Genomic DNA, 25,399 nt, shown 5'->3' on the forward strand with positions numbered 1-25,399 from the left:
AAATAAATAGAAAACTCAGTAAAACAACCTTTTCATGACTATTTGCTTAGTTCATTCTTTTTTTGACTGAAAGATTTCATTTTTCAAAAGAATACTGCTCGACGAATGTCTATCCCATAGTAACTGGAGGTATATTTTTTAAATGTGCGTGTAATCAAACGAAGAATTTTACGCCCATTTTAATCGTGGCTCTTGCAATTCTTCCTCGCACTTCCTTTTTTTAATTTCTTCTCTTGAAGATGGAAAACTTTCATATTGATATATTCTTTGTTTAAACAACGAGAATAACAATTTTGATTTTTGGGGAAAAAATATATTTAACATATAATCGGATGCAAAATAATATTGAATTCAAGAAATTGTAACGTCTCATGACCCTGTAAAGATTATTAGTAGAAAGATCTACTCCAAATTTTTTTATCTTGTTAAAGGAAGAGGTTGTAAATTTGGATCTTGTAAATATTAATATTTGTATCTAAAAAAGATATATACATATGTATGATCCTCTTAACAATTTAATCGAAATATAATCTCATACAATAGAGTTCTGGCCAAGTATAACTAAACATTAAGTACATCTTGCACATAATAAAATATATATTATCTATATTGAAATATATTGCATTTTTATTTTGCGTTATAAATCAACTGCACAATCATATTCATTGCTTTTAAACCCTAAATTGGATCCTAATAATAATCGTAAATGCGATTAAGTACATTTATATGGTAGCTGCATTAGAAATCTCAAAATTTTACACGTCAAGATTTCAATACTCGAAGAAAGAAAACGTCCCATTCCGTATACTGCAGATGAATATGCGCAATATCGTTGTGTGTTTTTCGTTTTTCGTAGCAGCAATAGTTTCTTATTTATATATCAATAAAAATAAAAAGTATAAAATAAAACCAAGAAGATAAATTCTTTAAAATATGCAAAGTATAAATCTAAAACAAGCATTAACAACTATAAAATTCTATGTAAGACAGCAATTTTATGATGGAGTAACAAAGAATATACTTCTCTCGATTTTTATCAAAAAGCTTACATAAATAGGTAATTATACAAAATAAAAAATCATATTTTTTAATATTACTAATTCTTAATCGTTTCACTTCACATAATGTTTGTAGAATTATTAGTTTTATACAATAATTATTAAACGCGTAAATGTCTTACAATAGTGATGAAGAATTTGACCTACTGGTATAAAAATACGTCTTATGAATATGTAATAAGTATTTCAACTTTCTGGAATGTACACATCTTTTATGTATAAATTTCACACATTCTCGCATAGGACTCACGCAGATGTATATATAGTATCCATAGTATATATAAATTACAATCTTCATTTAGAAATCTCTATCATAGTATCAACCTTAATCTCTCGAACAATATATGAGAAGTAACATTATCAACTTTTCCTGAAAAGGAATATTTCAAGTAAAATTTTAATAAATCAATCCATCTTAGAAATATTATAGAAAGAATCTCGGCAGTAGCAATAGGAAGATCATGTATCAAAATATTTCTCATACATACGTATGAAATGCTATTCAACAGTCAACACTAATTTTTCGTTACAGTTTATCAGTTTGCGTAAAGAAGAAGCAATATGCATTAACGGAATAGTTTTGCTCTAATTTTTTAAAAAATTACATATCCAAATATCGTTTTAATTAATATCTAAATATAGACACTTTTTTCAAAAAGCTCGTAAATTTAAATTTGAAATTTTACCTTTTGCTCTTCCTAATATGAATGCTTATCTCCTAACTTTCACAGATATAAAATCCGAGATTGCTCTTGCATATATGTTCGATGTCAATATTCAACTTCGTAGTCATTATTTATTTATATCACTCACTAATGTATAATGAGTCGGTCACAAATAAATGTTAAACTATCCTGTATTACATGTTACTAAATAAATTTTGCGTTTTTTCTGCGAGAATTTGCGCACAAACTCGAATAATTTACAAATTTTGTTAAACAAAGTTTTAGCTCTTTTTTTCTATATTACCACCGTGGATGGACTTGGTGAAAGCTCCATTGTTGATAAGTATTGTTTATGTCACACGGCATCAGAGATAATTGCTGAGTTTGAGGATGAAGTGCCACACACTTCTTATGTACTCTATGTAACAGAGTCTTTGTTTTCTGCAAATACAAATTAACATATACTGATGACGTTCGCGTCAAGATTTTTGTTTCAAATTTTTATCATCAAAGAGTAATAAACTCACTTCGTCATACTGCCACGGACCATCTGCAGTTCCTAGACGACAAAACGCATATTTTACACCTTGGCCGTCTGCTTCAATGCATCTCTCACCGACACCTAATTGTCCCTTCGCATTTAGCCTAATAAGCTAATTAGAAATATACAGGATTAGAGGTAATAAAGCATAGAATAAAGAAACCGAGTTAAAATAGAATAAAAAATAAGGTTTCAAATTACTTGATTGTTTCCAAATCCATGGCAATGGGAAGTAGCCATGAGACTTGGTGGTGCATGACCCATAGTGTCCAAACATGAACCGGTTGCCACATTTCGCAGCTAAAAAAAGAATTATTGTTCAATACAAAAATTATATATAAAATTTGTTGAGAAAATTTAAACGTACACATTTATTTTACGCTTTTGATCAAACATACCTCTCCCCAGTGAATATTTGGTGGCAATTCTGGAAATTTATCTAGCACGTCATATGCCACATTATCTATATACCACTGGAAGCTCTTGCATTTCTTGCGTTCCTTGAAGGCCAACTGCTCAGATATATCACCGTGATCGAGCAATTGAGCCAGAGGTTCTCTGGTATAAAAGAATTTCTTGTGTTTCTCGTCAAACCACGTTTCTATAACTCGTTTATAATTCTGTAAAAACAATTCACTTCATGATTATTTCTCTGTCTCGATAAGGATATAGATATACATGTGCATTTACAGACGACTGATTACTTACAATAGTTATCAACGGTCCTTTCTTCTTTTGAGCAAGTTTACCGAACGTGTAAGGCATAAATCCTCGGTAAACGTGCCCGACGTGTGAGCACGGTACCCACAAAATACTTCCACCACATTGCCATATCTTGAAGGATAATTCGAAATTTTCTCCTCCCCAAACAAGTAAGCCCTCGTCATATCCACCCAATGATATAAAGTATTGTCGATTTATCGCGAATAAACCACCAGCGTGCGTAGGTGATCTGTAAGTCAAATAAATAAGTCATATAAATAAGATAATATTGGACAGAAAAAATGAGATAAGCTAGATAACAAAACTACGCAGAAACAGAAATTGCACCTGTATGGCATACTGTCATGTGCACGCGTCTTGGCTTCTCGCCTGGGCAATTCGTTCTCTTTATACAACATGCCCCACTCGAAAATTCCTCTGTACAAATGTCCTTCTTGATACACAGGACGATATTCAAAAGTTTTATGATCAATGCCGTCTATCACAGGAACAGTCATTACGTTTCTAAAAGAAAAGAAATGTATTCAAAGAAATTGTAAAGTTATATAATTTGTAGAATAGCAGAGTTAAGGATGTACTTTCTACTTGATAGCATATTTCAATTTTCTCAAGTTACAAAACATAAAAATATCAATATTCCTTCATTTTCCAATGTAAATTGAATGATTTTTACCTATTTTCAGCAATTGGCGCTAAAAGCGGAGGCAGCCAATTCACATTGACTTCGCAATGAGCGTCTAAAAATACTATCACTTCACCCTTGGCTTCACGCGCTCCTCGGGATCGCGTTCGTATTAAGCCTTGTCTTTCGTAGTTTCTAAGTAATCTAACTTTCCCTCCCCATTGTTCAATATAGGAGTCTAAATCGCCTTTTAGATTCTCTGGAAAGAATTGCATTAATTTATCACATATGTTAATTATCCAGCGCTACCGACATTGTCAATTATCACGCTTCACGCAGGTATATACCTTTATCAGAAAAATCATCGACAAGAAGAACCTCTTCAAGCATCTTCGACGGGGTGCGATCTATGACGCTTTGGATAGTCCGCAGTAAAACTGACCAACCTTCGTTGTGGAAAACTATAATGACACTGGTACGTGGTAATTCCTCTGGATAGTTCCAATGCTTACATCTATATTATAAAAAAAGAAAGAAAGAAATGCCGAAATTAAAAGATCAATCAGAAACTAATATTATTAGCTGTACAAGATGAGACTCACTCTGCGGGTCTGGTATCCGGTATCGCTCTCGACAATGAGATCTCATCGGAACATACCATATTCATACCGTAATCGGATTCCGATTGCTGGACATCGTTTAATTGATCGTCTCTCAAAATATGCGGTTTACCACCTTCTCCAGGGCCAGATCTAACCGGTACATCTCGCGGCTCGTAATTTCCCAGGCCTTCCACAAGCACCGGTACCTGCACAACATTGAAACAAGACATATTTAACGTAAAGACAGAAGTATCAGAAAGTCAACAACAAATTTTGTAATACATAAATATACAAGATAAACTGTATTAATTAAAAGTAAGTACTTTACCTGTTTCTTACCGAGACCCTGTGCCCAGTATTCCTTTATATTGTTCATGTGATTGTCCGAGGAGAAATTAAGGAGAATGTACAAAACCAGCAGCAGCAGGCTGATGCCAATCAATATGTGGGACAGGCGATTTCTTCTAAGCTGTACAATCCTCATCTTCCTCAAATTATATATCTGAAAACTTAAGCGAGTTTAATAGTGTTTATTGATTTTCGGAGCTGTAGCGCGAGATCTCCCGAAAATCCTCGTCGACGACGCATATCACTTCGAGAGTAAATTACAATCGGGTGATTTAGCCGCCGCACCGACTCGCGGAACTAACTTGTCCTATTTTCACCCGACGATTCCGACAAATAAATAAATGAAATGTGCGATACCTCTCGTCGGAAGGAAGGAACCGGGATAGCCCAAAGCTGGCTCAATGGCATGCATCCGTCAACGTGTCGAACGTCAATAATTATCGCACCTTCGCAGCCCACCTACATGTTCATTGTATCAAAACCGTGATGTCTATTAATAACATTTGCATAAAAGCAGCCAACGTGTCGCCAGCTGTCGCGTACACTAAAAATATGGGAATGGAGACGCTGCATTCGCAGAGTACGGAATGCCGCATGCTCGTCGCCATGCATATGCTAACTAGACTGCTCACTTCGCCGCCATTTCTGATGTCGAGGATGGGATATGGGAGTATATTTTGCGAAATAATAGGAATAAAAAACACCTTTAAGACATAAAAATATATATATACTTAAACAAACTACATACTATATGAATCTAATTTAATTATTGGCTTCTACGTAGTGATTATCAAGGCCTCTACAGATCACAAAAAACGATCTACTAAAACATGTTTAAACATTGCAGGTGCTATCATTTAAACCGCGCTTCAAAAATAATATGATTTTGAAAAGCTACATCTCTAATTCTTTTCCGGCATACTTTAGACTTAATAAATAAATAAATAAATAAATAAATAAAAACAAATAAAAGAAATAAAAAAAGTTTGTAGATGCGTATCCTCGCGGCAGAAAGTTATGGCGCTTCTTTTGAATGAGTTTCGAAGCGCAACGATATAATTGTAAAAGTATGAACAATCACGTCTGCATATTCCAACTTGTTTTCTGCAATTTGAAAAAGAAGAATATTATTTCGGTGCGCTTTAATCAAGCCAAGATATATTATACAGATTTCAAAGTCCAGGAATTGCAGGAAATAATTATTAAAAAATCACAATTTTATTCAAATTATCGAAAATAAAATATGATTTACGTGCTTTGATTTTCAGACTTTTAATTTCACTACATCTCTTAGAATACTGTCTTGACGATTTTTTGAGAATCTCGAAAAATATATGTATATATACATACTTCAAAATTATCACTACTTTTCGATCCTAATACAAACTTTAACAATTTCTCGTGAATGCATAATTTTGACGACTGTTAAATTAAAATTACATTCTCGAGTATCTTTGATTAGTCAGATTTGTTTTAATTAGTTTGACACTTTCGTGTATATATTCCTTTTCCTTTTCTTTTTCCTTTTCACGATGCCGATCGGAAAATATTCTACTCGTCCTCGTTTCGAGTGCAGACGGTGTAACATTAGCACCTGGAACGAACAGACCGATCGTTTTACTTATGATACGTATTTTGTGACGATTTTTCCCTTATTCGTTTTCGTTATTAAAATGTCGTTGCAATATAAATACGAATATACATTAAGTTGCGTAAAACACTGTGAAAAACGTCACGACCGATTAATGGGATTTACGATCTCGATACGTCAAGGGCCAATTGCCGGTGTACTTTGACCCCTGGCTCGCCAACGAGTTTTAGAGCTGTTATTTCTACGGTATTTTCCTGTTGAAGAGACCTCCAGTCATATAATCACCATGTCGGACAGCGTTAGCCCCATAAAATATTTCCTAAGCGGTGGATTCGGCGGGGTGTGCACCGTGGTAGCTGGCCACCCTCTGGACACCATAAAGGTGAGGTTACACCTTAATTAATTGATCAGCTTGTTAAATCCAATTGACCGTAGAGTTTGCATATTCCTGTTCTCCCTTTTCTCGCCAACAGTCTGCCTAGATATTGCAATCTACCTTCCGCACGAATCCATGTGCGTTTTATGTAAAAAGAGATGTTGCTCTGTCTACAGGTACGGCTCCAGACGATGCCGGTGCCAGGACCCAATGAATTGCCTCTATACTCTGGTACATGGGACTGCGCTAAGAAAACGATCACCAAAGAAGGAATACGTGGCTTATATAAGGGTATTGATGTTACGCTGAATACCTTACGAATATCGTCGCATCAGGGTTTTCAAATTTCAATGCCGAGATTAGAGATACAAGGATCTGTTTTCTATTGCTGAACTGGCTGCACTAGTTCAGAGTTTATCTTTTTTACTCTCCACATTGGAAAGAAAAAGATAAACTCTGAACTAGTGCAGCCAGTTTAGCAATAGAAAATAGACCCGTATATTCTTAAATTATTCCTATAGACATATTAACTGCACTTTGATCAACTGCATCAAGGTGAAGCAGACAATTTAATATTTTAGAATTTGCAAAGTTTTACATAACATGATGCATAAATATAAGTATTCAAGTAGCTCAACCAGGTCTCTAATCATAAATAAGAATAGTTTATGTCTTCACAGATTATTTATATTTTTGCGACTTGTATGTTTTTGAAAGGGAAAATTATTAATTGTTTTTATAAATTCGTTTTTATTATTTGTTCAGGCATGGGCGCACCGTTGTCCGGCGTTGCCCCGATATTCGCTATAAGTTTCTTTGGATACAGCGTCGGGAAAAAGCTGCAGCAGAGCGTTCCGAACGAGAAACTCTCGACGTCGCAGCTGTTTTACGCCGGCGCGTTTAGCGGCATATTCACGACCGTTATAATGGCGCCTGGTGAACGTATCAAATGTCTGTTGCAAATACAGCATGCGGACGCGAAGCCAAAGTACAGCGGACCTTTGGATTGCGCGAAGCAACTGTACCGAGAAGGCGGCATTAGAAGTATTTACAAGGGCACCTGTGCTACGTTGTTAAGAGGTAGAGATTCGTATTTTGCAATGTTACACAATTTCCAAATCGTGTATATTATTTTTAAGCTTACATTTGAAAATGTTACATTTGTATATACTAACCAGATGTTCGTCAACAGAAATGAAATAGTAACTTTTACACAGACTTATTACGTATGCACACCAATACTTACCCTAGAGTGAAGGATCAGATATATTTTTAGAAAGGAAGACGTGTTATAAAAATTTTTAATGTATTTCTTTTATAATCCTCCGTGTATATCAATATATACATACAATTCGAGAAGGGAGATTGGCTAACTGATATCGTTATCTTCCTCGAAGCTTCTCGTCTTTAGAGACTTCCGAAGGTACCTTTTCTTCGGGCTTCTGCATTGTAAGCCACCTTTGCGTAATGCATAGAAGACCCCCCAATTCTGTAATCGTTTTGGCGTCGAACAGCGTGGAGCCGTTTCCTTGTTTCTGTTTACCTGCGTTGCACAAAGTCATTAACGGATTGTTGATATATTATCAGATATATTAATTCAGTATTTGTCTCTGTTTGTAATTAAGTCATTACTGCTTAAACAGAGATCAAATATAATATTACTAATATTAGTTACCAGATTAGGATTCCAGCTGACCATGACGCAAGTACAATCCCAAGGATTGTCATCCAATCTTATATTTTGTACGTGCGTTTGTTTATTTGGCAACCTCAAATTTCTAAAAAACTCTAAAGGTAACGAAGTTAATTTGTTACTTGTAAGTATGATTTCTCTCAATTCCTTCTGCTGTTGAGCAGTGAATAAACCAGGCGGTATGAATTCAAGATCATTATTCGATAAGTCAATCCTCTTAACTTTCTCCAAACCGTAGAAGGCATCCATAGAAATTCGCTGAATATGACAGTGACTTAGATCGAGATCCAGCAAGTTAGCAAGATCGACAAACGCATCGAAATCGATGCTCGAGACGTTTCCTCGCATCTTGAGATGTGTCAACGATGGCAATCCTTGGAAGATGAAGCGTTCTAATATTGGTATCTCTAGATTGTACAAGTGTAATATCTCAGCTTGACGTAGGCCCAGTAACGAGTTCTTCTGCAGTTTCAGTTTCGATGCCATACCTCCGAGATACAACTTTATTGTTGTATTCATGATCTCGAAGGTACTGAAATAAATATACGACAGTCTTCAGATTTAATCGCGGAAACACATCGCGTATAAGTATTACCTCATTACCTTGGAAAAATAGAATCCAGAGGGTTGTCCGTGAAATCGGCGCTCACGAGCGCTGGGAAAGGCGGAAACGATAACTCCGATAGGAATGTCAAATTATTTTGTCTTAAATCCAGATGTTCCAGCATGAGCAATCCTGCCAGGTCTACGCTCTTCAGCGTCAATAATTCGTTGCTTGCCAGCGAGAGTAGTCTTAAGTTCGGCGTGCCGTAAAAGCAAAATTCGGGAATGAATTTCAAACTGTTCTTTTCCAGCGAGAGATAAAGAAGGCTATTGAGGCCGTCGAACATATGCCAGGATATATCTTTCAGGGCGCAATCGTATACCCTTAAATGCGTCAGCACACCGAGCGCGGCAAACAGTTCAACGTTTTCTCTATAGCCTTCCAATTCTTGCTTATAGAGATCATACGGCAGGATCTCTTTATCTTCTTTGTTCTGTTGACTTAGAAAAATAAGCCGGTGACCTTTGTGCTGGCTGGTATTGCTTACAGGCACCTGATTTTCGTCGGCTGTTTCCGTTTCCTGCGAGTTCACCGGCTTGATCACTAGATTCGCCTTGTCCTTGTTTGGCAGATTCAAGTTTGACAGTTTAACTCGTTCCAGATTTAGATACAATAAAGTAGATCCCAGAGGATACATCGCGTCAGATGCGAGAATAATGCCGCCTTTATCTGTACGATTATTCGTCTCTTTCGTGGAGAGATCACTGTAATCTATTCCTTGAATATCTAGCGATATTAGTTCAGTGAATCGTTGGAATGTAGTAGCTTGCAAAAGAATATCAACGTCCCCGCTGCCCGATTCGAGTAACGTCAGAACCTGATGAAACGCCAGGATAAGTTAATATGAGTTATATATAAATGTATGAAATTGCATGTGCTTTTTATACGACCTGTATATCTGAAGGAAGTTTAGCCAAAAGCTCTTCAGGGTTGTCGACAATCACGCATGTTGCGATCTTCAACAATTCATGAGCCATTGGATTGTCGTTCATATTGAAATCAACATCGTCAGAGGGTACGTCCTATTGATGACGAAGACGTTAAATTACGGAAGCGAATACGTTGATTGTCCGTGCTCATTTGCTCATACCTGATTATTATCCCTGTTCGTGCTAGCCCATTGATGCAAGGATAGATCGGAGTACTTTTGGATCTCACAGGTACATCCTTGCGGGCATCGGATCTCCCACACATCACCGATATCGACAATTTGTCCCATATACTGATCCTGAATATAACACGATTTGAATCAATGATTCTATATTGCGACAGAATGTTTCAAACTTATATAGATTACTTCGTGATTTTTTAAATATATTTCGTAACGCGTTCGACCTAGTTTGATAGAGCAATCATTTTACTGTATATATAGTATATATAGTATTATATATCCGTGCAAAATAATTGCACGGAAAGCAAAGATTTTATTAACGAAGCGACAGTGTTAAAATTTGTATATATACCAAAAACAAGGCGACGAACAATAAGAAGGCAAATGTCATGTTGTTTCACTATGTGACGATTTTGAAACGTAGCACGATACTTAGGACCAGCAGCAGCACACTGGCCCGAAGGAAACTGTATTTTGTTAACTGTTATCTATATGCTTTGATGTGCTTCCTATCAAACAGGATGCCTTCTATCTACCAGCCCACACGCTCTACTCGCTATTATTAATTCTACATAATGTTTATATGCCATCTTCGGTTCGCGCAAGGATACATGAGCGATTTCCGAATTTACTATGCCTCTATACGCTTTTTTTTTTCAGATATTCCAGCCAGCGGAATGTACTTCCTGACGTACGAATATCTAAAGGAACGATTTACTCCAGAGGGAGGGAAACTTAGCTTACTGGCTACCATAACGGCTGGCGGTTTTGCGGGTATTGCAAACTGGCTGGTGGGAATGCCACCTGATATCCTAAAAAGCCGCCTACAGACTGGTAAATATATACTTCTACTCTTCTCTTTTTTTTTCCTTTCAAGATTTTAATTAAGCTATTAGAATTATATTCATTTACGGATATAAATATAATATTTATTACCTTATATTATTGTACAGCACCAGAAGGCACATACAAAAACGGAATACGCGAGGTATTCGTTAAATTAATGAAAAACGAGGGACCAATGGCTCTCTACAAAGGTGTTGTACCCGTTATGCTACGAGCTTTTCCTGCAAATGCAGCCTGTTTTATGGGCTTCGAGATTTGCATGAAATTCTTGAACTGGGCCGCACCAGATTTATAACTTTAGCCGCGCGATGTAATTATAGAATTTTGGGAAAATGTTTTGCCTCTCGATACCCGTCGCTCGCCTTACACTCTCTATGATTTATACTCGGTAGATGCAAAGCCATTAATTTTACCGTGACAGAAATAGATTTATGTAAATTTATTCTTGCCTCGCAGCTATTTCGAGTATGAATTTCAAACCGATGATATACACCAAATGTTAGAACTATTTGAAATACGGCGGAAATACGAAGTGCGATATACATTTTATACAAAAAGAGTACTACATTCGAAAGTCAGATTTTTTTCTTAATTTTGTCATGTATGTACATAAGAACCAAACGAATGAAAGTATGATACCAGGGTATAATATATACTTACGCAGGACTTGTTGTTTTGTAAAGAGTTTCAAATATATATGTCCAATGTTGTAAACAATGTAAACATATCATATATCGCGAATCGTGATATTAATAATTCTTAAGATACGTATTGAAAGACTGCTCAGCAACCGTGGTACATGTGCAAATTTTAATATCCCAAATATATTGTGTATTATACAGTTTGAATATAAAACTTTATTAACGTAACAGTATATGTACATTAGTTACATTCGTATATTGTACACTGTATTATATATTAGGAAATGTACAATCTTTTTTTATTGGATTGATGAGCTTTGTAATATACTTTATGTACAAGACTTTTTTGAGGAAGATCGTAAACAATATACATATATAACGGACAAAACGAATATATATATATATATATATATATATATATATATATAAATATGTGAGTAAATAATTAAATAATTTTTTGGAAAAAATGTATTGACGCATAAAATAAAATTTTCTATTCTGTTACTTATTCTTTCGTAACGATTCTTCTATCATCCCTAAGAAAACTTTGTAATTTATTCGCCTGTAAATATAGTCACGTAATATTATTTTGCTCAAACTATTGTAATATTAGCAAAATTATATATTCAACATAGATTTTTGTACAAATTATTCTCTAAAGAAAAAAAAAAGATATGATTAGTAACCACAGGATGCAAGTGAAATTTACAATTCAAATAGTATTTTCAGATCTGTTGAATAAAAAAATAATGTAACTAGATCTGCGTATTATGATTCTATCCTCCTACTTCATTGGATTTATCCAATAAAAAATTCCCCTGAGTCTTCACATGCGAATGCTGATTAATTTAAGCCATTTGTTATCGATTCCTCGTTCGTTACAATATAATTGTTCAATGGCACGCTGTTCTGCCAATTATCGCAACAGCAGCAATCACTCTTCCCAATCGTCCGTATCGGGTTGAGAGTCGTACTCGCTGGTGGCGGAATTTCTGTCCGACGCGGACGCTTCGTTCGGTTTCGGGGGTGGCGGTATCAAGCTTGACATTCTCTCTAGTGCGCCTACCGTAGAGCCGGCGATGCCTTTACGTCTCAGTGCCAGTTTCGTATGCAGATCCGCCATCAGATCTCCCCCGACCGAAGCCGAGGACCATCGATCATCCTTCTTCTCGTCCGGTACGGTAGGCCTCAATTTCGCTCTGCCTATTCCGCCAGCGTCTCGAATCGCCGCCATCAAATTGGAACGATCGTCCGTTCCGGTTGTCGCAGGCGGACGTTTCGCTGTCCTGTCCTTCTTCTTGTCATTTGACGCAGGCACAGACGGTTCTGCAATTGGTGGTGGCGGCGGCGGCGGCGGCGGTGGTGGTGGTGGTGGTGGCGGAGGAGGTGCCATAACTTGTTGAAAATTAATTTTTTCATTGCTCGCGACACTATCTGCGTTTACGGTAACCGTAGGAGGCGGTGGAGGTGGTGGCGCAGGTGCCGATGCAGTTGTCGTAGCAGATGTGGTTCCAGTTAAAACAGGCAAGTGTGGAGCACTATCTTCAGTCTTCGACCGAGAGTCTCTCTCGTCACTGATCGGCGTCGGTAGATCTAAACGAACGGTGGGCGTCGTGACCGCGGATGACGGCGCGATAGGACTTTGGGAGTTGAGATCGAGCACAAATTTCTCGTCATCCACAATGCCTGGTAGATCTGGGAGCGTCAGCGGCACATTTATTTGAGGAACCTGAAATACGCAAAGCCCTTTTGTAAGAATAAATAGAATAAGTTTAAGATAAAAAACACAAGTACAAATGTTTTCAATTAATATATAAATTGTTGATAAATTAATGTATTATAAGAATCTGACCTCTCCGAGGGTTGGGGTATACAAATAGCTGGAAGACGCGTCCATTTCTGACGAGAGCCACGGTTGTACAATCGAATCTGGGGCGTCCTCAATTTGCTGCTTATCGGCTGATTGACGCGACGATCGCATGGACGTTTTTTCGTATGGGCTATCCATGCTGTCGAACAGTAGGAGGGCACTAACTGAGGATAATTGCGGCGGGAATGGTTCCACGTCATCCTCAAGGTTATCTTTTTTGCCGGCCTTCGATCGCACGTGATAAAACTGGAGTTTTTCTTGGAGGCTGACATTCGCGGCGTACTGGCCGTCCTCCGTCTTGCAATTAGACGATAAATATGCTTCGGGGATATCCTTTATAGGCACGGAACATTTGTAAATGCTTGGTATAGCAGCAGCATGCTTGCGCTGTGGCGGTATGGTCATCTGATACTCCTTGTAAGTGTGATTAGCCGGATATTTAGCAGCGGAATACATTTTCACCGCTTTTAGATTTAAATTAGTCTGTAAATAGTGCAATCTGTCCTCCAGCTTCCTGGCCCTCTCTTTAACGTTGGTTAATCTACAAAAGGAAAATCTTTGTTAGATATTATCACTGAATATCTCAAGCAAACGTGCAATTAAACAAATGAACATGACGGTTGTATTGGACATAATGAAAATTGAGATTGATAGATTCTTTCTTTTTATTTTACCTCTGAGTGTTCTGCGAGAGCCTCCTGTCGATGCAATCGAATATATATGTGACAGCATCGCCCAGATTGTCCAGAGCTACCGCTATTTGAACTATAGTCTCCTCGTGCCTCAAATTATTCGGGATAACACCTGGAATTTGTGGAACTTAAGTAACCAAATGTATCAAATACAATATGTTATACAATAAAACTAATATACATATAAATTAAATAATATTACAATATACAGAGCATTTTAGAACTGATGGTACAAGTGGAAAGAGGATGATTCTACATGAAAAAAAGTTGAAAAGGTAGAATAAAGTTTTTTTATACGGTTAAAGGTGTTTTTCTGAAAAACAATTTTGAACGTTCATAAGAATATTTGTAGAATTCAATGATAATATATTCACTCGACAAATTATACACTTTTTTTACTGTAAGTGCCTCTGACTCAAGAAACAAGTCATTCAGCATGTTTATTTAGATACATTTAGTCCTTAATTATTTCAGATTATTCTCCCTTGTTTGCTATAAGATTGTACATCATTCTGAGCGTTTTTATCCCCTCAGCCAGCTCCAGACACAATCTGGGCTGCTCGCTCACATTCTTTTTTTTTTAAGTTTGTAGATGCTTTTAATTCTGGAGGAAGTTATATGGCACATTTATATCTAGACTCAAACTTTCTCTTTTAATTATTATGTTATATTATCCTGCCCCTGTCTTCGCAATAAAGTTGCATATAAAATTTCATTTTTATTATTCCCTCCTTCCTCAACCAGCTCCGGTGCGTTTACGTTGCTCCGTTATTAGGTTATGTGTCACGTCGTGTAAATAATCGCAGATTCGCGTGTACTGGCGTGAGAGCCGGGGGGGTTCCACGTACCGATCTCGATTCGTTCCGGCATCCTGATCTCGGGCGCGACAGAGTCGCGAGGCGTAGCCGTCTCGCGGGACGTCGACGTGCGAGGCGCCCGACCGCCGAAGACGTGCCCTGAATCACGGACCGCACGGACACGCGGGTACGCAGATGACCGCAGATCACGCTAATCCCGTCGGCTGTGCCGGCTGTACGCCGCATGACACCCGCGTCACCCGCCTCAAATCGTATTCCTGAGAATCCTGAGATACGAGGACGAGCCGCCGCGAGATTACATCGTCTGAGACATCCGAGAAGAAATTGTCAATGTAGCTGGTATAGCTGTCACTACGTTGTACTTTTTACACTCAAAGCGATATAGATATATATATTAGACGTTGGAGAGAGAAAGAGAAAAGATAAAAAGTACAAAGAGTTCAACTACAAAGAACAAACCACCGCTCTCCTACGGGGCACGGGGGGGGGGGAATGTAATTAAATATATAATCGCCGGCGGAGACACAACCGAAACAAACTTTGATAAGTCTGATAAGCGACCGGGCAGGTTCGTTTCCAATGAATTATTCGCGAGGTCGTGAAAGAGAGAATGCTTGATCCAAACGGAGGAATGTAAAAAGAAGTATTTGATTTGTATATATTATCAGTAAACCATTATCACACCTTCAATTTCGCTTATATAATAACGGAGCAACGTAAACGCACCGGAGCTGGTTGAGGAAGGAGGGAATAATAAAAATGAAATTAAATGCAAATTTTTTGCGAAGACAGGGGCAGGATAATATAACATAATAATTAAAAGAGAAAGTTTGAGTCTAGATATAAATGTGCCATATAACTTCCTCTAGAATTAAAGCATCTTTAAACTAAAAAAAAAAAAAACAAAAAGAATGTGAGCAAGAAGCCCAGATCGTGTCTGGAGCTGGCTGAGGGGATAAAAACGCTCAGAATGATGTACAACCTTATAGCAAACAAGGGAGAATAATCTGAATTAATTAAGGACTAAATGTATCTAAATTAACATGTTGAATGACTTATTTCTTGAGTCAGAGGCACTTGCAGTAAAAAAAAGTATATAATTCGTCGAGTGTGAATATGTTATCATTGAATTCTACAAATATTCTTATAAACATTCAAAATTGTTCTTCAGCGATATCAGAGTTTTAGAATCATCAGGTATAATAATGCAAAGGATAAATCCATGCAATAAATATATGACTTATATCAGGCAACTTATCATGTTAAGACTGAAACAATATATACGTTAATAAATTACATTTTTTTTCACTCGAATATTTCACTTGTGAATCCTTTTCCTCGGGCTCAGCGTTGAGGATCACGAGAAGACGTTTACAAGAACATAAAAACTTTATTGTGGTCCATAATATCAGGTATAGCGATTACATTTACGGAAAATATCTGGATGTACCGCTAGTAAGGATCACGAGGATATTAGGCGCATTAATCCCAGTAAGCAAACTGTCCGCAAATTGGCAACAAATTCAAAAATCAAAGATTGCTAGCAAATTGGTATCAACTGTGTCTTTATTAAGCTCGTGTTTCGCCGACAAAAAGTTTGCTAGATTTCTGCCATCCAATTTTATTAACAAATTTCGTTACATTTCTGTTGATATTTTCCCAATAGCATTATATATGTTAGATCATGCATCAAATCTGGAGCTTTGCCAAAAATTTGTAGCAGACACTTTGCAGAATTTGTTCTCGACGGATTTGGCTGTTCGGGATTTTGCCTTTTCGATTTCAGTAATATACCTCTTTCCTTTCCGATCGAGACGACAATATTATGCAAGTCAGTCTAACTCACCGCGACAATCTCTAAGGGTGCGTTCCACTTAACGCTCACAACGCTCGCGAGCATCATTCGTCCTTGTTTTAACATTTGACAAATAACAAGGATGAAATAATTCCACGAACGTTGCGAACGTTAAGTGGAATGCACCCTAACTCTCGCGATCCATAACGGAAAAGTATAGAAAATGTCGGCACTGGACGGACTATACACTTCCGCATTACGAGGCTGACGAACGAAATACCTAGCAAGTCGATTTAAAATAGTAACATAATTTTACAAAATGCTACATTTATTTACTCGCTAAAATGCTACATGTATTTACAGAATGGTCTAATCTCGATGAACAATAATACGCGCGGATATCGTCCGCGCACATTCGCCGTAAATGCTGCAAAACTGAATTGACTCAAAGCACATTGCTATTAAATGTTCTCGAACTTGAGAGATTAGGCTTAAGTTTCCACCCGGAAGAGCCAGGAAGAGTCGTGACGCGTTTTCTAATCGTCCGTTTGTTTAACTCGATCACTCCCCTTCCGCATAATCTCCGGAGAAAGCGCAAGAATTAGGAGACCAATTATACTTTCTGACACGAGTACTGCACTACTTTATCAACAACAGTATATTCTCCTTTGCTTAATTATCGAAGGGGGCGAAGGCCCGTATTTACATGACTTATTTGGAGTCGCAATTAAATCTGTTTCTGAATATTATGCAGCGCAAGAAAAAATTGCATACATTGCGGAATTAAACGGAGTTAAAATCGTATACTTGGCTCTGACGTTGAGAGAAATGCAAGACCGAGGTCCGAGATATTCAGTAGTGCACCGGACTATATTATGCGAAACATTACTTTCTCTAAACGTTTAACGAAGAAATATATATAGGTATCGCTTATTAAGAAATAAATACGGTAAGAACACAAAAGTACTTCGGGATAGTAACAAGCGCGTGCAATTGCTCAGACACGGGAGCAAAACGTCCTAATTTCGAGGGGATCCAAGCACTTGGAGGCTGACGAGTAGACGTCGTGTCGATTTCGGTTAACGAAATTTTCTTTCCATTTATAAATCTATATTACAGCCTGGAAAGAGGCAGCGAATCGTTAACCGGCTCGCTGGACCCGAAATGCCGGTTTCGTGCGTCGTACACGCAACGACCGACCGATGTATCAGTCTATATCACAGAAACGGAACTCTCCATTTCGCTCGCAGTCTTCTTCTCGTCGCCGTCGTTGCCGTCGTCGTGGTCACCGCCGTCGCGGCGACTGCGGTCGTCGACCTGTTCGTCGGGGACTAGAGACGTGTCCTTCGATAGGATCAAGGAGTCCTCGCCGATGGGCGCGGCGGCCTCGACTAGATTCTCGACGGACGCCGCCGTCGTCGGTCGTTCCTCGTGGCAGAAGCTTCTACGTAGGGACTGCTGCGTTCTCACGGTGCCCCTGCGTATGCTACTACGTAACAGATTCGCTACGTCAGCGGCCGTCAGGTTCGGGCCGGACAGGGTGTGCTGCGCGGTGGTGTTCGGATTCGCGCACGACCGGCGACCGCGGTCGATCGTCGAGTGAGTGCGCTCGATCGTGCGCGATCTTCCCGCGATGCTGATCCTGCTGGCGCGGTCGATGGTGTTCGGCCGATGACGGCGTTCGATCACCGAAGTGTCCACGTTGTGTCGGCTACCGCCGGTGTTCGTCACATCCGGCCGCGGCTCCGACAACACGTGGATCGCGACGTGATCGCGCGACATCGGCGTGCCGCTCTGGTTCATCTCCACCAGGACGGTCGCGTAGTCCGGCGGTGGCGGCTGCAACGCCGGCCTCTGCCGCGGCGCGCTGCTCTCTCCCAACACGTTCGCGATCCTCCGCACGCTCCGCCGAAAGCTCTGCCGCAGCATCTTCGCGATCCGCGCCCCGGTCGCCGTGGTGTAGCTCGGTGGGGGTGTGTACTTCGGCGGCGGATCCTCGAAAGGTATCTCCGTGGTCGCGGCGGGTAAGATCCCGTTCCCGTGCAAGCTGGTGCCGGTGTCGTTTCCAATTTGGGTCTGCGCGTCGCGGGGATCCTCCGGTTCCAGTGGTGGCCGATAGAGCAGCTGAATTCTCTGCAAAAATAAAACAGATATTGTTCCATTGAGAATAAATGAACAAAAAGACAATAAAACAGATTGTTCCATTATTAAAGATCAATACAGATCGCGAAGTAAGCAAGTCGTTGCAACACTTGTACAATATTAACGCAGAAAGAAATTAGTCAGAACTTACGCCATTACATTGTTCACAGTGATTTATCGTTACTTCCACCTGTCCGTTCTATCGTCAGCAAGAACAGAAAGTGTGAAAGATATGTTAGTCATTAGTAGCGTGCTGGTAGCATACAATTATATACATTATACAAGGTATCTAGTAATAACCGTATCGCCTCTCGTAGGTAGACAGAATGGGTTAAACTGAATAGAAAAAATTCTTGTAGATTTTTATCGCAAAACAATAGAAGACTATTTCTATTAAGTTTAACTCGCTCTACCTGCTCACGAAAGGTGATATGATTATTACCAGGTACCTTGTACGATAAAAAAAATTATGCTAATAGACAATTATAGAAAAAGCACTTAATGTATGTAAAAATACCCAATAATCGCGAGCTTTACCTTTGCCGTTCGCGATATCATCGTTGTTGATGATTATTTTGAAGCAACAGTTGCTTTTACAATTTTTGTCAATTGCGCGCGAGTTTATTATTTTCCAGCGATGGTAATAAAATATTTGAGGTTTATGTGGCGAGCGAGAATACTTAATACTTACATCGAATATATCGGGTGGTCCGCTATTCAGGTATCGACACGTCTGTATGACAGCCACTGCCGGTATCATGAGTATCGGTGTCAGCTGAATAGCCGCCCCGAGTTGCCTTGCCCACACAGCCCAGTAATCTTTGCCCGTGCGACGATAAGAGTACAGTTCCCGGAAGTCGCTGCTCTTGAATATTGTGATACTCAGAACCTAAAGAGTACAATAACGATGACACGTGCGTGATTGCGACCCGATAACTTCGTTGCGTCTAAAAGAAATTGCTTTACCATCAAAGTGACAGGAAGAATGACGTTCCACGTGAAGGAGAGGAGAGGACCGGCCCAGTACCTGAGGCATCGCCCGGTCGGTGGGAATAACTCGGCGACGACCGCCTCGCCGGTGTGCGGACGTCCGCGGACCGCGAACACGGCGGCGATTTGCATTAGATACAAAACAATTATCCACCAAGCCCCACCGACGGTGTAATCGAGATAGTACACGACATAAATACCCAACTGCGAACATATACAATAATATATAATGAAGATAAAATCTTTCATTAGTAGTAGAGTAGTACTTTCATTAGAATTATTATGAGACTATGTTTAAGAATAAAAGCGTTTTTAAGTTATCTAATTGTCAGATGGTAATTACGTAATAATTCCTACATTTTTTAATAATAATAAATATAATAAATATATTCCCATTAAAGTGATTACCATTTATTGTCATCAATTTTGTCATTATTACTATACCGTTAGAAGTACGAGGTAACAGTTTATTAAAAGTAACAGTTGATTAAGCTACTAATGACATTGTCGAAACACTTGTTCTTATATCCTTCACTTGTATATCCAAAAATATAACGTTGTTCTTGGTATAACCGGAGTATCTGCTCAGTGTAGTATAGGGAATAAACATGTACAGCCCAGATTCCTTATCAGGATCTGAGTCATCCTTATCTCGGCCCACGGTCTTCACGATCTTTCTAAGATCGTTCGCGGGATTGTCCTGGTCTCGTAGGATCACGGCGGCTCTGAGAACGCAGGGCCAGTCCAGCAATGGATCCCACTTTCCATTCTCTACGCGCAAACATCCGATAATGTGACGATCCTTCCACTGCCCTTTGCCGTTTAGAAACAATTCCATTCTCAGGGTGTAACCGTATTCCTTGTTGTAAAATATCGGACTGTAGAGTGCACGATCATTCTCCTTCGCCTCGCTCATCTTTTCTTTGTAACGATCGATTCGCCATATAATACGGCCATTCGTCGAGGCGTTCTCTGCCCCTTCGCAGGAACACGAGCTCAACGACGGTTCCGGTCTACAATTCTCCGCGATTAGCTCTTCGATATATTTCAGATTCTCCTTCATTTGAAACTTCAGACCTTTTATTTCCGACTTTCGCTTGGCCACGCTCTCGGAATGCTTGCGGATTTCTTCCGACAAACTGTTCACTTTCTCTGATAAAGTATCATGTTTGGACGTTAATTCCTTTGTGTTCTTACATCTCATTTCCAATTCCAGTTTCAAGTCGTGGACACGTTGCGAATGTTCCTGCCATATATCGCTTGCGCGTATGCTCTCCTTAGCTACGAACGTCTTCAGGTCTTTTAATTCCTGGTCCCAATCGTTTGGAGTGCATACGTGTTTACTTTGATCGTCAGCCAATTCTCCCTCCAACAACTTCAGCTGCTCGGAGATTTGTCGTAAATTTACGGTAGTGCAATGTTGCATCTCATCGGTGATCATCTCCAGATTATTCAACCTTCGATTCAGCGCTGCGTGGTTATTGCGAGATTCCTCGACCGCTTCCTCGACATTCAACTGCAACGCGACGAAAGATTCCTGCTGAGAATGCAGTAAGCTCAAGTTTCTAGAGAGATCATCCTGCAAACGTATCCGCTCCTTTTCCCCCTGGTCGATAGCTAAACGCAATAACGTCAATATCGAGAAGACCTTTTCTTTCCACACCGAATCTTGAATGTCCTTTATTTGGTTGTTTCTCATCGACGTTTTCGTGTTGCACATTTTCTCATGTACCTCCAGGTTTCTGCGCGGAACGTAAACCCCGCATTTGTGAGGACATTCCTCCAAGACCGCCGCGCAATGCGTTATATGCTCCGTTAAATATTTCTCTTCCAAAAATTCATTGCAAAAATAGCAAGGCACGCTACGACGCACCACCGAGTGAACGTTATTACTCATCTTCCGTTTTAATACGAACGCGCTTGTGATACTAATGCCGGTGCGAACTAAAATAAAGTGCTGATAACAATTCTCTGGAATGAAAGATTGCGCGCTCTATCTGATAAGAGTATCCGAAGACAGAGATAATATTACAGATATAACCAGGTTACACAGCTATATCATGGGCGTATCGCGTTAATATACTACGTAAATTAAAATGCGGTATCTCCGTGTGTGACACATATAATTAATAATGTAAATATTTGCGTGTTCGAACATAATCGCATTTTCTATCGAGTAATATCTTTAAATAAGTAAAATGTAACTTTATCGAAAATTTGTTGTCATCTCCGATTTATTGAATTATAAAGAATTCCACTGTACCTCCGTAGCCATGGGTAATCCAAGTATGTATGCACAAGCACAGCTAAAAAACGTGATTGTGGTCTCCCAGAGCTTCATCATTTTCGTATTGATCGCCATTATACCGGTTATTACACAATGCCAGATCGCCAACTAAAATATTAACAAAACTTTTAAGTATTTTCGATTATGTATTCATCACTAACAATAAGATGTCGATATTTGTTGATCGCATATTCATAGGATCTTGTTCGTAGTACCCTTTCGTCGAGTGCGAGGTAAAACACATGTACCTGTTGTGCGATCCCAAATAAGATGAGGATGAAGTAAAACAGGACCGCCCAGAACGGCGACACCTGTTCGGCGCCTAACAATGCCAGCGTCGAGGGCACCAATTCAGTGGCTAGCCGTAACACCTGGTATCCGGACTCGGTACTCGTGTCCACGCCAGGTCGTATTACACGTTGGCCAAGGAGAAATGATGCGTGAGACATGAATCTCTCCGGCGTGCTGCTGTATCCTGACGGTGCTGGTTGACTGACAAGCCTCATAAACGTATACCCTGATATTCTCTCTGTAAAATCATGTGAAAATGATAATTTGGGCGAATAACGTGAATGTTTTCGACTGTTCGAGGTAATACAAAACGGATGTGTTTACCGAAAGAACTAGTAGTATAGACGTAACCGTGATGTCTGAGGATTTGTACGCAGGTATTCGCTAAGAAAGCCCCGAGAAGGAGAACCACAAACGTCAGGATTACAACGAGGCTCGTGTCCCGCTGTAGGAGATGCTTGTGCTTGTTGTGAGCCGCTATCTGAAATTGGCAGTATTCCAATGAGCCGCTACCGATCGTCACGTTCAAGTGTTACGACTAATCGAAGAATAATCATAGGAGAAAGTAAGTTGCGTTTGTTAAATAATCATCGTACGATTGTAGGTGATGATACCTGCATAGCGGCCGCACCGAGTAAACCCCACGTGAGGAAGACCTCGTTCGAGGCAGCCACCCATGACTTCCCATTAATAAAGAATTCGCTCCAGACGGTGGCGGGGAAAAGTTGGTGTATCGAGCCCGGCGGGGTGAGTCCAAGCAGTTTTGTGCAAAGGATTAATGTGCCAAACACGGGCACTAGTGTGAAAACGTAAATAACTTTTCCGTAAGATCTCAGTCCTAAATTAAAATAGAAATAAAAATTAAATCTTTTGTGATACACATTGAACGAACGCGCATATCATGCAAAATATACAGTGACAAAATTTTTCTCTGTTTACGTATCATACATGAATATATATTTCAACATTTTCCAACAATTAGACCTTTCAATACTCCTTCATTTTCTTGTAAAAATCGATGCGAAAAAAGGGCCAACGAGAGAAATCTTTGTAAAATTCATATCTTTTTTGTTTTAAAAAAGAAAATTTACCTTTACTCAGTGAAACAAATACGATCATCCACACGACGGCCAGATTGAAGGCCACTTGGAACTTCAACGTGACGACATCAGGATTAGCCTCATTCAAGTGATGTCTTTGCAATACAGCACCGCTAAAATAATCCGGAACAGTCTCGTATAATTTGTACGAAGCGGTGGTGTTGTACGTGGGACGGCTGTCGTCTCGATAGAGAAGAAACGGCTCCGCCCATCGATACCTGTCCTGCTTCGTTATGAACGAATCTCTGCAATCAATGTACCACGCATTTTGTCCTACTTGATCAACATGGCATGGCATTATTTTGATATCGCATCGTAGGCGATGGAGGAGTCTAGAGACTCGAGAGAGCTATTGAGATCATCGCGTCGAGATTGCACAAATATGACGTGTGATGTACATTAATCTGACGTTGTTTCTAGGCGTGCGATATGTTCCTTCTTGACCTACTAAACTTAGAATATACAAGTCTAAATACGAATTTATCCGTTAAATTTCATCAGAATTTAGGATGATACCGACCAAATCTCGATTAACTTATCAAAAGTAATATCCTCAATATTTTATTAATATAAACATGATTGCGCATTTAAAAACAGTGTAAATATGAATGTAAAATAGAATAGATAAAGTAGATAGTTTATATGAATATAAGTAATGTTTATACGAATTAACATGTATATTAACGCATTGTATATCGAATCAATATGAATCAACTGACACATGGTGATTTGCGCTCTTTAATTTCGTCAAAAATCGCTTTCCTGACGAATTGACACGAATAGTAAACAACGAATGCGAACTCGACGAATATGTCTGTTCACTATTTGCGAATTTCATACAAATCTCGAACCACGAGTAGGAGAGCGCATAGTCTGACGCTTAGCTTTAAGCATCAGATTATATGCCGGTTCGCAATTCGTGTGTAGATCGCAAATAGCGTGGAGAGAAAATTCGTTAAATTTGCATTCGTGATTCGTCATTCAATTTGCTGATTTGCAGAGCGGTTTTTCGACGAAATGGAAGGACGCGAATCACCACGAATCAGTACATTCGTGTTGAATCATAATATGAACAACGGTGTGAAAGCGAATAATGAATTTTCAACGAATTATCACGAATTGTGAATAGCGCATAGTTTAATGCGCAACTTTAAAGATACGTTTCGAGGTGTATTTTTACATAATAAATCTACCTGAAGTACACGAACATCCACGACACGCCGACTATGCTGTAAATACCGATGAAGGCCTGCGCGGTGAGCAGAGCTATCCCGACGCCCTGAAAAAGCGGCGATATTCTCCACATGTCCACGGAACCGGCCGCCAATCTTTGTCCGAGACATACTTGTAGCGTCAACAGCGGGATGCCCAGGACGAGGGATAAGATCAAGAATTGTACAATGAAGTTCGCTGTAAAAAGAAAGAGGGGAAAGAATAAGAGATTAAAAGGAGCGTCCGCAAATAACAAAGTAAAGAAGAATTCCTTGAGAGACGATTGAGGGACGAAGGAAAACGTCTCACGATCGCTTGCCATTGAGGGAACCGTCGCTGTACGTCGAGCGTAAGTAACCGGCCGTTTCTTCGCTGTGTAGATCGATCATTATTCTCGCAAATAGCCGCGGAACTAATTATCGACATTACGAGTGGGGGGTGGGGGGGGGGGAAGAGAGGCACGCCGCGGTATGAATTATTATCAACGGCGCGGCAATTTCGTCGGTCCGCTGCTCGTTCCGGAAGGCTTAGCGTTGGCGCCGCACAACGTCGCGGTCGCCGAGAATCTGCAATTTCGCGGGACTTGAGAGCCGCATACGGTGCCCTGATAAATTTGATCGCCATTCGACCGCGGCGTATAAATTTCGCCAGTCACGAATATAAATATGAAAATTGCGTTTTTCTTTTGCCTGCTGAGAACGTCGAAATTCGATCTCATTGAAACGAGACCGGTCTCAATTTCTCCCTGAGAACGTTCCATTCCGCGAAAATTACTGCGCGT

General features: G+C 39.5%; 5 protein-coding genes and 1 long non-coding RNA gene across 10 annotated transcripts in view; 2 read left to right on the plus strand and 4 right to left on the minus strand.

Annotated features, from left to right (window-relative positions):
• Positions 1-497: 497 nt before the first annotated feature.
• On the minus strand, positions 498-5,549 carry Pgant7 (N-acetylgalactosaminyltransferase 7). 2 transcript variants are annotated; one of them, XM_071697693.1, is made up of 11 exons: positions 4,917-5,549; positions 4,540-4,713; positions 4,212-4,417; positions 3,957-4,123; positions 3,661-3,868; positions 3,315-3,491; positions 2,973-3,216; positions 2,663-2,884; positions 2,466-2,564; positions 2,251-2,376; positions 498-2,164 (listed from the first exon to the last, which is right to left on the minus strand). In XM_071697693.1, exons 1-11 carry the CDS (start codon positions 4,965-4,967, stop codon positions 2,024-2,026), a joined length of 1,815 nt encoding a protein of 604 aa, XP_071553794.1. In that variant the 5' UTR covers positions 4,968-5,549; the 3' UTR covers positions 498-2,023. The 2 variants fall into 2 exon arrangements, with proteins under 2 accessions (XP_071553794.1, XP_071553795.1); XM_071697694.1 differs by having other exon boundaries at positions 4,540-4,720.
• A 589-nt stretch (positions 5,550-6,138) lies between these two features.
• Positions 6,139-12,181, plus strand: Colt (carnitine/acylcarnitine carrier protein colt, mitochondrial). The gene is made up of 5 exons (XM_071697702.1): positions 6,139-6,532; positions 6,703-6,817; positions 7,292-7,606; positions 10,595-10,768; positions 10,888-12,181. Exons 1-5 carry the CDS (start codon positions 6,437-6,439, stop codon positions 11,073-11,075), a joined length of 888 nt encoding a protein of 295 aa, XP_071553803.1. The 5' UTR covers positions 6,139-6,436; the 3' UTR covers positions 11,076-12,181.
• LOC139767937 (uncharacterized) lies at positions 7,814-10,414 on the minus strand. The gene is made up of 6 exons (XM_071697692.1): positions 10,287-10,414; positions 9,914-10,051; positions 9,714-9,845; positions 8,823-9,640; positions 8,202-8,751; positions 7,814-8,069 (listed from the first exon to the last, which is right to left on the minus strand). The coding sequence occupies exons 1-6, from the start codon at positions 10,323-10,325 to the stop codon at positions 7,896-7,898; spliced, it is 1,851 nt and encodes a 616-aa protein (XP_071553793.1). The 5' UTR covers positions 10,326-10,414; the 3' UTR covers positions 7,814-7,895.
• Positions 11,569-15,160, minus strand: LOC139767942 (WASH complex subunit 1). The gene is made up of 4 exons (XM_071697697.1): positions 14,832-15,160; positions 13,966-14,095; positions 13,274-13,832; positions 11,569-13,150 (listed from the first exon to the last, which is right to left on the minus strand). The coding sequence occupies exons 1-4, from the start codon at positions 14,851-14,853 to the stop codon at positions 12,356-12,358; spliced, it is 1,506 nt and encodes a 501-aa protein (XP_071553798.1). The 5' UTR covers positions 14,854-15,160; the 3' UTR covers positions 11,569-12,355.
• A 1,011-nt stretch (positions 15,161-16,171) lies between these two features.
• Bdg (sodium-dependent transporter bedraggled) overlaps positions 16,172-25,399 on the minus strand; it is a 63,087-nt gene continuing 53,859 nt past the window's right edge. For 3 of the 4 annotated variants that reach the window (XM_071697691.1, XM_071697688.1, XM_071697690.1), the window contains 10 exons: positions 24,600-24,816; positions 23,398-23,651; positions 22,921-23,144; positions 22,631-22,787; positions 22,264-22,544; positions 21,992-22,123; positions 19,705-19,932; positions 19,430-19,627; positions 18,890-18,937; positions 16,172-18,729 (listed from right to left, as the gene is read on the minus strand). In XM_071697691.1, the coding sequence (XP_071553792.1) occupies positions 17,809-18,729; positions 18,890-18,937; positions 19,430-19,627; positions 19,705-19,932; positions 21,992-22,123; positions 22,264-22,544; positions 22,631-22,787; positions 22,921-23,144; positions 23,398-23,651; positions 24,600-24,816 (2,660 nt within the window). In that variant the 3' untranslated portion in view covers positions 16,172-17,808. The remainder of the gene's footprint in view (positions 18,730-18,889; positions 18,938-19,429; positions 19,628-19,704; positions 19,933-21,991; positions 22,124-22,263; positions 22,545-22,630; positions 22,788-22,920; positions 23,145-23,397; positions 23,652-24,599; positions 24,817-25,399) is intronic. The other variant, XM_071697689.1, reaches the window with a different exon arrangement.
• On the plus strand, positions 20,876-24,613 carry LOC139767948 (uncharacterized). The gene is made up of 4 exons (XR_011717251.1): positions 20,876-21,279; positions 22,228-22,606; positions 22,684-23,115; positions 23,408-24,613. It is a non-coding gene; the product is annotated as an uncharacterized lncRNA (long non-coding RNA).

This window comes from Temnothorax nylanderi, unplaced genomic scaffold, assembly GCF_030848795.1.
Source record: "Temnothorax nylanderi isolate EJ_2023f unplaced genomic scaffold, tnyl_v1.0 TNYL_tig0013_pilon, whole genome shotgun sequence".
In the NCBI taxonomy this organism is placed as follows: Eukaryota; Metazoa; Arthropoda; class Insecta; order Hymenoptera; family Formicidae; genus Temnothorax; species Temnothorax nylanderi.

Excerpts from the sequence above, each read along its gene's own strand:
- Pgant7 (XM_071697693.1), bottom strand. The coding sequence starts at position 4,967 with ATGCCATTGAGCCAGCTTTGGGCTATCCCGGTTCCTTCCTTCCGACGA. Across the intron at positions 4,714-4,916 it reads TTCCTTCCTTCCGACGAGAG|ATATATAATTTGAGGAAGAT; the intron begins GTATCGCACATT and ends TTAAGTTTTCAG. Across the intron at positions 3,492-3,660 it reads GCGCCAATTGCTGAAAATAG|AAACGTAATGACTGTTCCTG; the intron begins GTAAAAATCATT and ends CTTTTCTTTTAG.
- Colt (XM_071697702.1), top strand. The coding sequence starts at position 6,437 with ATGTCGGACAGCGTTAGCCCCATAAAATATTTCCTAAGCGGTGGATTC. Across the intron at positions 6,818-7,291 it reads AATACGTGGCTTATATAAGG|GCATGGGCGCACCGTTGTCC; the intron begins GTATTGATGTTA and ends TTATTTGTTCAG. Across the intron at positions 7,607-10,594 it reads CTGTGCTACGTTGTTAAGAG|ATATTCCAGCCAGCGGAATG; the intron begins GTAGAGATTCGT and ends TTTTTTTTTCAG.
- LOC139767937 (XM_071697692.1), bottom strand. The coding sequence starts at position 10,325 with ATGACATTTGCCTTCTTATTGTTCGTCGCCTTGTTTTTG. Across the intron at positions 9,846-9,913 it reads CGAACAGGGATAATAATCAG|GACGTACCCTCTGACGATGT; the intron begins GTATGAGCAAAT and ends CGTCATCAATAG. Across the intron at positions 9,641-9,713 it reads AACTTCCTTCAGATATACAG|GTTCTGACGTTACTCGAATC; the intron begins GTCGTATAAAAA and ends GCGTTTCATCAG.
- LOC139767942 (XM_071697697.1), bottom strand. The coding sequence starts at position 14,853 with ATGCCGGAACGAATCGAGATCG. Across the intron at positions 14,096-14,831 it reads GCCGGAACGAATCGAGATCG|GTGTTATCCCGAATAATTTG; the intron begins GTACGTGGAACC and ends CACAAATTCCAG. Across the intron at positions 13,833-13,965 it reads CTCTCGCAGAACACTCAGAG|ATTAACCAACGTTAAAGAGA; the intron begins GTAAAATAAAAA and ends TTCCTTTTGTAG.